Source organism: Lathamus discolor, chromosome 1 (genome assembly GCF_037157495.1).
Source record: "Lathamus discolor isolate bLatDis1 chromosome 1, bLatDis1.hap1, whole genome shotgun sequence".
NCBI lineage: Eukaryota > Metazoa > Chordata > Aves > Psittaciformes > Psittacidae > Lathamus > Lathamus discolor.
The window spans coordinates 83098711-83110745 of record NC_088884.1 but is presented as its reverse complement, the minus strand read 5'-3'; the positions used below and the strand labels follow the sequence as shown (position 1 = coordinate 83110745).

Below are 12035 nucleotides of genomic sequence, written 5' to 3'. Positions count from 1 at the left end.
CAATGAACGAAGAAAAAAAAGATGGCAGAAACAAGACTGTCATCTTCTTGACTTCAAACCAGTCTCTGATCCTTATGCTGGGAGCCAAAGCTCACAAGCAGGCTGTATCACATTCTGAGAGCAGCCATTATATCAGATGGCTAGTTTTATGGTCTTTATATTTCAAATGCAGTAATCCTAAAAGGAATCAAAGGCTCACATCTGGAATGTTTCCAGAAAACACCCAAAGCAGCTGGCAGTAACAAATGAATTCTCTTGGTCTTGGTTCCCCCAGTCTCGCTTGGTTTGGCGGTGTTGCCAAAGATCATAAAGCAGCATACAGTGTAGGGCTGTGAGAAGCACAAGAGCCATATGTTGAAGTTAATTTCCTTCAGTCCCATTGATCCTTTCACTAATCAACAGCCAAAAGATGTTGGCTGATCACAGTGACCAGTGATCTGAGCCAACTACCAAAGACAGGGGTCTGACAGTCAGCTACTGGGAAGGCCATATATCTGGACCAGCTACTGGGGAAACAGATATCTGTGTAACAGGAAGAGGGCCAAGCATCAGCAACCAAACCAAGTGTGGCTGTGAATGTTGGGGGCTTGCGTGCCTGGGTGCTAGCAGTTGGGGAGAATAGAGAGATCTGGGGCCAGCTACTGGACAGACTATCTGAGCACAAATACTGGAGCATTCACTATTGTGACACTATATATAAAACCATATATATGTATGCATATGTATATTATATGTATATATTCCACCAGCAGATGTTGATTGTGATCAGGCAGACAGGAGGAACAGAATCAGGCTGTGAACATTCATTTTGTGGCAGCGCTGCATGTTTGTATGTATGCTGGTAAGGTACTGCTTTCTCCCTGTGCTGATTTCTTGATATTCCTATCAGGAATACACAACCCACCTCCCTAATGGCTGAATCAGGATTCATAACACTACTGGATTCAACAGCCCTTTGGTCAACTATGTAGCTGTCTGTTTTTAATCACGGTTTCTTTTTTTTATACTATAGAAACCAACATAGAAATCAGCACAGAAAAGTCTTCTTAACAAATATATCATACCACACTGGGATGGCTGATGTAGCTTTAAGTTATTTAGTTATTGCACAACTACTGCACCTTTTGGCCTTTGATGGAGGATTAACCCACACAATGAACTGTGATTGGTACAATGGCCCTCTAATCACCTGTGTTCCCAATTCCACTCTGTTTATATCCAAAGTTATTATATGCAGTACACAATCCTAATTGATATTATAACATACACATAGCTGAGCATACTAATTTGCCTCAGTATACAGTGTGGTTTGTTTCACTCTGTCTTTATCCACTTTCTGTGAAAGCTAAAATTACCATACTTCTTTCCTTGCTTGTAACTTGACACAGATTTTTTTAATGATCATATGCCATTTAACTACAATATTTGAAGTACAAAATATACTATTACTAAAGTATGCTGATTTTCACAGAACCCAAAGATTTCTTGCTTATGCTGATACAGACTTAATGACATCGCCTGAAAATCTTCTGCTTTGAATCAAAAAATAGTTTATTTTCTAAACTGATAAAATACAATGCCACCTCCAGGGGCTTATTTAGGCTTTGCAGCAATCTATTCTCCCATTTAGAGGTGCTACCACTCAAATCAACCAAGCTAAACTCTCTCAGAGGAAAATTTTGTTTTTATAGAATTGGATACATTTAATTGTGATCAAAAGGCTAAGTACAGCAAGCCAAGAATCAGCGGGGGGGGGGGGGGGGGGGCTGGGTACAACTTACAGCAAGACAGAGCATATCTGCGAAAGTCTCGCAATATGCTTCAGGCAGTCTTCGGTTGGCTCTTCAAGATCACCTCTTCTTTCTTCAGGTTCAGGTTTAATGAACTCCAAATTAGTTTCTGGACAGTCAATCTTTATTTAAAAACAGAACAAAAAAAAAAAAAAGTCAGAAGTCCTTTTAGCCATATTTATTCTCAGACACAACTGTCAAAAAATGATCTGTTGGATTTGTACAGGAAGCATGCAGAATATGAGGGAAAGGAGTTAATTCTTTAAGGCTGTTCACTGTCATGTAACATATTACTTAAATATGTTGGTGATAAACTCAGCCCATGAAAATCACTGGGAGCTTTGTCACTAACTTTCCTGGGAGAATTTAATCCACTGTATTTCAATTTTATCCAAACTGTAAGAACTTAAAGCTGAAATAAGTTTTTCCTTTTTCTTTTCTTCCTATCTTGATTTTACATGAGAAGGCTCTTAAATGGAAATCTTTCATTAATGTAGATTCTTTTTTTTTATTTTTTTCTATAAAAGTAAGCATAATTCTGATCTATAGTTTGCCAGCGTAAGAGATGGAAATTAGATTCTTGATTTCACTTCTGGATGTTAAGTTTTATACATATTCTATGGCATCTACTAATTTTTCATTTCTTGCACTTACGTATAGCTGTCAGGAATTTAGGATTTTTTTTTAAGATAAAGACAAAGAAAACATTGAACTTGAATTAAAAAGCTTGAAGTGATTGATAATCTAAGTATCAATCTAAAAATTCAGGTTGCTCTTCCTAGTTCAGCTCAGTTTGCACCTCCTGTTTGTTGTTTTTTTTAATGCACATCATAATCATCTGTATCTATTTTTTTTAATAAACATATTAGAACTGCATTACTTTTCTAAAGGTTAATAAAGTTATTCCATACAAAATGTGTCTTGCCAGACACTTCGGAAAAGTTCTCTTTATGATATTTCCAACATGTTTACAGATTATACTGTCACATGTATGGGAAAATAACTGAAAGTGAAGGGGAGTGAACGAGAGATCCTCCTGTTCCATTTCTTTCATTAGAGAGAGATTATAAATTAATAGCCATTTACTGTCACAACTGCCCTTGATTATTAATAGGGGGAGCTATTTTAAGGCACCATCTTTGACTGAAGTTCTCAGACTAGAAAATCCCCATTCGCTCATGTATTAAAAATAGGCTATTTTTAGGACAGCCTCATTTATCTGTATTATCTGCTTTTACACATAATTTCTGAACAGTTATACAGCTTTTTAATACAGAAAACAATTGGCTTTGCTCTTGAAGTTTCCAGTTGCTAATTTAAACTGGAAAGGTGACAAAACTACCATGCAGATCTAATTCATTTTCAACATTGCGAGCATTATTCTGCCCAGAATGAGTGGGTGCTCAGCATGCAGTCATCAAGAGAGAGCCATACTGATGCTTATTGACAACTGCGTGTAGCCAGATCTTTTACAAATCCTTTATGCTACTCAGTCAAATTGCAAGCTGCATGTTATATTTATAATGGCATGCAATTCAATGGAACTCAGAAAAAAAGCTCAGATTTGAAAAGGCAGTTATAAGTCAGGTACCAAAGTTATTATTTTGTGCTAAAAGTATTTTTGGAACCAAGATTATACCAACAAAAATTACCATTTAAAAACATTCTCTAGACCTCAGAGGTGGTATTTGATATGGAAAGTGTCATGCATATTTGCCACTGTGCAGAATTACAGACTTCCATCCACCAAAATTAAGATGCTCTCTCTGAGCAGCTATAATGGAAATAGGATTTGTAATTTGTGAGGTCTTGATGAGCCATGGGAACAACCCTTTTTCTTGAATTTTGTTAGAAAACAACCTTTTCCTTTGCTTTCTCGCTTTCTTACCTGCAGTGTTACTGAGGTTGGTGTATCAGTACTGCAGATGCCTGGGGTAATCATCGTTGTTGCAAGCGCGCTGTACAATGTCATGCTAAGTAGCACAGTTCCATGAATAAGCCGCCTGCAATACACACAGACTACTGCATTGGGTACTGGAGACAAGTTGAACAGGGTCTACGGAAATTACATCAAAGAACATGGAACTAAATAGCTTAAAAAACAAGCAAAAGGAAAACAAACCTTTTATCTTTTTATGTCTGATAAAAAACTGGCCTAGATAAGTAGAGGTTGCATACTGATGGCCTCACTGCTCTAGTCGTATTGCGCAGCTGCAGGGATCATGACACAAATCATGCTGCCAAGACATTCTAGGTCAGCTCTGCACTTTACCACTGACTTCTTGTATGACAGGACTTGCCATTTAAGTTAGGTGTGAAATAAGGATAATACCATATTTCTACCTCAAGATTTAATTTTGAGGACAAATATATCAAAGATTGTGAAGTGTCAACACACTGTATAAGGTGGAGAATGGTATGAATTTATTCCACAAAAAGAACAACCTCATGTCAACCTATTGCCACCTTGAAGGATCCTTGCTGATTTTATGTGTAGATGGCAGGGAAAAGGGAATATGATATCAGAGTCTCCAAATAGCTGAAAGGAGATTGAGTGGGGTAGTTTGTCCCTATATGCTGCATACAGGGTTTTGGACAAATGAAGGATTATGGTCTGAAGAACCAGTCTGAGCACTACCTATACAAGAGTCTTATCTGAAACAGACATGCATGTGGTCTGCAGATAAGAAAACCAGCATGATTTGGTAGGTCAACAAAATTCAGTCTAGAGAACTTGAATAAAATCAGAAAGTTCAGGTATAAATTCTAATCATAACTAATCCACTCAAAGTAGAGAAAATAGTGCCTGAATATAGGAAGATACAGTACACTGGACTTACGCTGCAATTTGTCCACATCTTAATGCTTAGTGAGGTCAGAAATTTTATTATGTTTAACTTTTTTTTTTTTACTGACAATTTTTATTGTGATCGTTCCAAGCACTGCTCAGTCAAAACAACCAAGGAAATGAGCCAAGATTCTCTGCTGCCCATTGCAGCAGAAACAGCCAGCCATGCAAATGAGGTTTGAATGTGCAGCTTTTACCTGAGATGAGGATGTTATGTGTACAGGAGAACCCAGATGGACTTTTTGATCCCAACATGAGTTTGCAGTATTGCTGTAAGAAAGTACCTTTGAATTGCAAACTGAAACAAACTGTTGCTAACTCACCTGAAGAAGAAATAAGAAACTTCTGCAAAGTCATTTTTATAGTCAACACTCTGTAAAACTAATCCAGAGGTGTTTTTTTCTATTTTGCTATTCATTTCTGTTCATGTTGTTAGTGCAAATATTTTATGTTATTGTGAAAACACAGCTTAGGAGGACTAATGACAACCATTTTCTGAAGTTTCTTTTGCAGCTGTAGGTACATTTGCTGGGGAATGGAGGTATTAAAAGGAGCTGTGATGTGAAAAAGATAGTACTTGGGGGAAAGCAGTTGTGTGATTTGAAGTCTTTCACAATTAGGTCACTAATGTGAACGGGGAATTAATCAGTGGTGATACAATGTTGTTTTTCTGTGATGTGTCCTCTGATGACCTTTAATAAATGAGTCAGCTCTCTTGAACCAGTGTTTTGTTGACAGAGGTTTACATCATAATTGGAACTAATTGGCACTTCTGTTAAAAGGGAGAGGAGTAGCTGAAAACTGAATGAACACAAACACTAAATTACCCTTTTGAGCTCTCATTACTACTGATCACTTCCATATTGTACTCTAAAACTATAGTTGGCTGTAAGAAAAAGAATGCATATAGTGAATATTTTTCCTGGGAAACCTGCATAGAGAGGTAGAAGAAGTACCACAGATCTCAGAGGCACTGTACATATGTGTTTAATTGAGGCATTTCCTGAACTCATTATTTCAACTCATTTGCACCCAGTACAGATGTGGCCAAAGACTTTCCAGGAGGATAAGGAAGAATAAGATAAGGCAGGTTCTCAGAGTCCTAACTGTAGAAACAGCAAATAAAGCCAGTCTTTGCTTGACTGAGAAGACTTCAAATGTTAAAGCAAATGACAGGACTGTGAGTAAAACCAAGGACATTAAACTACTTCGATAGTACAGATTTGTTTCTTAGAACTAGATACATATTTATGCCTTGTAAACAGAGCAGCCTAATTTATACATTATAAATAAGTGAACAACTTATGTATCTTCAATCAGTAAGTCAGTCTTTGGACTAAGCCTAGTCTGTAAACACAGGAGGCATGTTTTAAAAGATGTGAAGAAGCAGCAACAACTGTGACATACAGTGTGCGGTTTTGCAGCAGTTTTCCCTAGCAATCTCTGGGACACTGTGCTAACATTCTTCAGGACTGGGTCTGCTTCTGAAACACACAAATATAAGAATAACAGCAGCTACACAGGTGAATGAAAAAGTAAAAAGATGCATCACTGTTTTTAGAAAAAGAGAAAGAAACAGGAGAACATGTAGGATCCATTCGTAAAAGGAAGGAGGTAGCATCATGAACATGGTAACCATAAGCTTTGTAGGACAAATTCCTCTGTGTTACCTGGTTCTGTTGATGAGCTCAGGCAGCTGTTCTGCCTGCCAGTTTTCCCATCTGTAAGGTGAGGGTAGTGATACTGTCCTTTGTAAAGACTGTATAACTATCACAGCCATAGACAATGCCTTCATGTAACAATTTCAGCATCAAGCACATCAGAAGGTGAATAAACAACTGCTGTTCTGTGCCTACTGCCATTTATTTATTCATATGCTCTTGTAAAATCAGGGCAGATGGAAAGCCCTGGAATTACATAGATTCCCAGCTCTCGTTTTTTACCACAACTAAAATAAGCTTCCCACCTTATTACGGAAGAGGACACTGCTATTTAAGGACAGCTCAAGTTTTATCCTAAATTAACAAAATCAACTTGTGTTCCGAAGTCATTTAGAACACATTCCCCACCATACCAAGCAAGAGGAAATTTTTGTTGCTTGCTCTGCCTGATTTGGAAATACCACTTCAAAATAAATGGTGGTGTTAGAGTCAGCCAAGTCAGAGCAATGGGCAACGTGAGGGACATTACAACTCCCAGATTTCCCAGGTGATGGATTTCCGATTCGTTAATTAGCTCTAGATCACTAAACTATTCAGCCCAAGAGACAAACACAGTGTTCTGATGTGAAGGAATGCAAAGCTGGTACATGGGCTTTCAAACATTTTTCAAATTGGCTCTACTGTCTAATAAGAGTTCTTGATATAGGCGCACCATCAAGGGCTTTATTGGCATTGATTTAGGCCCACTGAAGTCAGCTACCTGATAACGATGAGAAATGTGGATATAGAGGTTCACCTACTGGTCAAGCCGGCAGCTACAATAGTTATTACTATGTTAATTCCCAAGAATATATAACATTAGAGGGACTGTTTAGACCATATATACAAGGAAAATGAGGACAAAATATAGTGTTAAAATAATGTAATTATCCCAAAACCTGACATTATAAGCCTCATAAATTAAGAGTTGTGTTTAAATTTAGAGGAAACTCAAAGCTTCTAAGCTATTAAGCCCCCCATATCTTATGGCTAAAGAAGTCTTAATTCTGCACTGGAATGATATTGTGACATAACTACTTTATTCTAATTACAAATACTAAAGAATTATAGAAAATTTTAATTAGAGAGACAGTTTTCAGCTGCAAAGGAATGCTAAATGGTCTACAGACATTTATAAGGATCACATCTTTCATCCCCAGAGTTTCTAGTTTAGGTAACTTCCATAAAATTGAAGGTGCTAAATACAGCAAATACAAAATTATCAGATTATTCCAGACTTTTAGAACTAATTTCCAGTTACATTCCTTATTATTTCCTAACTTTGCCCCAAAGCATAAAGCTAAAAAATAAGTTTACAAGCAATAATTTTAACAACTATATTTAGACAAAGATTGGAGAATATCTGCAGGAACTCAGTTTTGTAAAGACTGAGACTATTTGCACAGAAACATGCAAAACTGATAAGCAGCAATCTCAATCGCATTTGATACTGAGTGTAGTGGCTGCCCTGTATATCCATCAACTAGTCATGTTATACGTCAGCACACTCACAAGCCAACCGCCAGAAAAGTGAGAGATATTACTAGAATTCAAAAAAATTTAGCAAATTTGAAATTTACTAAACATCTGTTCACTGACAAGTTGTTAACAACAACCACCAAAATTAAACAGGCCAGATACTTGGGAACATTTTTAGGTATTGTGTCATTTCAACATGAGCCAGGTATGGAGAAGAGATTGCAATATGAAATTCTAAATACTAAGCAATATGCTTTATTTAAATAGTTGTGATTTGATTCTATTTTATTATATATTTCCTATATACTGTGCTTAGCCGGTATTTTTTTTTTTAGAGAACTGGAGAATTAAAATCTCAAAAAATGGCTACAGCCTTGGCAAGGGACTTTGACATGGTCTTGCCCTAAAGTACGAGAAACTTCTCAAACTTCTTGAAACACATGAAAGGAATTTGTATACTTTGTATGTTAAAATAAGTTGGTTTTCCCTCATCTTCAGTTCAAAGTAAAACAAGGAATAAGAGCGTAAAGAGAGAACCAGCCATACAATGACAATAAGCATTTTGGAAGAGAACATAGATATCAAATTTACAGAGAGGAGTCCTTTAAAATAAAAAGTTCTTTTGCTCTAGGGCAGTCAAAGATCCGGATTCATAAGTAATATCTGGGAATAACCCAAACCTGACAATTATTTTTTTTCCTTTTTAACATAAGCCACAACCCAATCGAATGGAATTCCTGTGGTTTCAATCAGAACAAGATATAATGGGACAGAAATGAGTAACAACATTTTTTAATGCCTGACATTTATTTTCTTTTTCTAATTTTTTAATTTTTCTTTTCCCTTTTTTTTTTTTTTTTTTAAACAAGTATCTGAATAGAGAAAAAGAGGCCACACTCTACTCATATTTGCTGACCCTGAGAAGAATGGCTCAGTGACCAACTGGGACAACAATTTGAACAAGGACGTTTGATGACCCAGGCAAATACCTCAGGGTTACTGGCTTCTTCAAAGAGCTTATTTCTGTCCTTTCTCCTGTAAATTAAATCTTAGACATGAGAATGTTAAGACTTTTTAGAACTCAAATTCAACTCTAAGGCAAGTTTTCTTTTGAGAAAGTGTTATTTTCCAAGTTAGAAATGTTTTGTCAAAGATTTTCTGGTGAGATTTCTTTAATCTCTTTATACACATTTACAAAGTTTGTTCATTTAGGGACCCTAATACCATAATCTCTGCAATAATATAAGATATTCTTGACACATTAGCATGACATTATAGGTATGAATCTTTTCTTGCTGCATACTTTCAAGTTAAGAAACACTCTATTGAACTAAGTCTCCAGGTTTAGTTCCATTCCAGCTGCAAGGGTAGTGAAGCTGGGTTCACTGCAAACAGCTTATGCTTTCCACAACATTTGTGAATCAAATAAAAACCTTTATCAACTTTCATTTTTTGTGGAGCAGGAAACGGCCTCTCAAAGTCCTACTGTTGCTTCTCAGTTATTTCAACTGATAGCATTACCTATTAAGAATTACCTGACAGTTTTAATACTGGAAAAATCAAGGAAAAGCAGGCTGGGTGAAAGTTCAGATATTTTCAAATTTCACATTTCAGAAAGGATTTCAGGACTATCCTTATTTTTAAGCCAGTCAAACTATCAACTGTAATCATGGTTAATGAATAATTCTGTGGAGCTGTGGCTGCCTGAAAGAGGAAAAAGCATTTAGGCTTCTTTGTGTTAGTAATTACTGTAATTGTAAATGACACAGCTATCATATTAAGGGGTGTTGAACATGCTGTTCCTAAATCATTCCTCCCCCAACAACTGAAATTTTATTTCTGCTTTGAAGGGTCATTTCAGCAATGAGCTCTACAATTATACAGCAGATGAAAGAGAAGTGGCCTTCTATTCGCTTCATTGTGCTGATTGTGTGTACCAGGAAAGAATGGAGCCATTTTTCAGTAAAATTTTCAAATCACTTAGTGATTTGCCTAATGAAAATCAACATGCTTGCTCCAATGGCATGTATTATATATATATATATATATATATATATATGAGTGTATGTGTGTGTACATTACGAGTTGCTGAAGGCTTTCAGATCTTCTAAAAATCATTCCCTTGGGAACTGAATTATAGAAAGCCTCTAGTACAACAGAGATCCTCAAGAACAGTATTTTTGTGTATCCCAGTTACCTGCAGAGGTACCCAAGTATTCCCCAATTAAGTTATTGTAATGCTCTGCTTCTGACTATACTCAGAACATGTCAGCTTGCTGGGGATGAGGACATCTTAACACTTCACCTCAAGTTAGATTCTCAGTCAAGATTTTCTCTCTATTTTACCCTAAGCACCAGGATGGTAGAAATACTCAAAAGAAATATAATGCACTTTTTGTTTAAAAAGACACACACAACGGAAGAGCGATGTGCTCTACTTCAGACTAACTAAGTAAGAAAAGTTCTGAATAAATTGCCCAAGCAATCCTTGGAGCAGAGATTTGATACATGTTTCTTTCCTTCCTTGAAGCTAAGTCCTCTAATCATTAAGACTCTCTTTTTCTAAACAAAGTAATCTTGAATTTTCTTCTGAAAGGATGGAAAAAGCCCCTAGCCAAGTCCAACCTATTTTTTAGTGTTTCAAGCCTCTCAGCTTTAAAGTTCAGTGGAACCCAAGGTCTTTTAAACATAGTAATTCATACATGCAATCAGATTTCTTTGGTTTGTTTTGTTTTAAATGGTGATTGCCACCATATGGGGAAGTGCATGGAGATGTCTCAGATGAGGAAAGATTTACAGCTTAGAGATGGATGCTAATGCATAAACTCACAGAGCTTCAATGTATCCATCTATTGACCAGCGGGCATGCAGGGCTAGGGTGTCTAAATAAAAATTCAGTATCATTATAAAGGCTTGATTTAAATTCAGATGTCTCAGTGCTACTGAAGTATATTCAGAGCACTGCAGAAAATTTACCTTAGATCTCTGTTTATGCATCACTGCAGAGACACTCAAGGCTACCAGCATCACTAAACCACTGTTACATTGTGTGCTGTATAGAAAGAAAAGGTTAAAAGAGAGGAGAAAGCTTCTAAAGTGGTGTGTAAAGGGAAAGGTGCCCATTGCGGCATCCACAAACTGCCTTACTTTCAGGAGAATTAATAGGTGAGAGATCAGAATGCAGACTGAAATAAACCCCAATCACTGTGAACAGGAAGCTATCTGAGAAGGATTTTGCCAAGCTACAGGAATGGGTACAACAAGGCCTTTCAACAGGCCCAGGGAACTCTGTTGTTAAGTGTTAAACAGTTACATAAGACAGGTTTAAAAACAATGTATTGGCAAGAAAGAAAAACTTATGGATGGGACTTTTACTGGCACATCAAGAGCAGTTTATTGTGACTGTCTCAGTCTTATTACAGGAAGGTCCTGAAATTAGTATTTCTGTCTTTTTATATTTCTCCCAAGTTGAGTGCAACACTATTCAAGAATTGTCTCTTCTTAAGCTACAATACAAAACTGAACTTACTCTTTTGGATACAATGGGGAGCATGTCCAAGCAAGCACTTCTGTATTTTTAGAGGCACTGTTAACTCCAAGTAGTTTTATTGTCAACATAGTTTCCCTTGGAAGAGTCTTTATTCGTAGAGGAAAGTTGATTCTAAAAGAAAATGAGAAAAGAGAAAAACAAAAGTTTTTAAAACTGAGCATTGTTACCACAAGTGAGTTCTTCTTTTTCAGATGCTTTAACGCAGATATCAAGCTATAAATTACAAGAATTGCACTCTGAAGGAAATACAACTGACAGATCCCTTCAATACATTGATGCGTACTGCTAACCATTAACTTGGGTCATAGTACTTGAGAAGAGGCATATAAAAAGTCATTTACTTCAGTGGCAACAACTAGATCTGACAAAGGCAGGAAAAGCTTTGTTAAACTTCTGCTTTAGAATTACCTTGTCAATGATGGAATATTTCAGAATAAGCATTCCCTAAGTGTAAATTATAAACCAACAGTTATTTGCCTTCCTGTGTCTTCAGAGGAAAATGGAAGATGTGCACAAACCTGAGATTAAATAAACTATAGGATAAACTAAATCATGTAGAAACTATTTAATTTTCAGATATTTAGTCTAGACTGGCAGAACAATGTGACTCCTGGCATTTTTAAAAAGGTGTAGTCATAAGCAGTAATCAAATGTAGAAATTTGTATTT

The 12035-nt window shown here is 36.5% G+C and overlaps 1 protein-coding gene across 1 annotated transcript in view; it reads right to left on the bottom strand.

Annotated features, from left to right (window-relative positions):
• PIK3C2G (phosphatidylinositol-4-phosphate 3-kinase catalytic subunit type 2 gamma) overlaps window positions 1-12035 on the bottom strand; it is a 215197-nt gene that overhangs the window by 140179 nt on the left and 62983 nt on the right. The window contains exons 14-16 of the mRNA XM_065683405.1: window positions 11347-11478; window positions 3679-3793; window positions 1782-1912 (exon numbers count right to left, since the gene is read on the bottom strand). Of these exons, the coding sequence (XP_065539477.1) occupies window positions 1782-1912; window positions 3679-3793; window positions 11347-11478 (378 nt within the window). The remainder of the gene's footprint in view (window positions 1-1781; window positions 1913-3678; window positions 3794-11346; window positions 11479-12035) is intronic.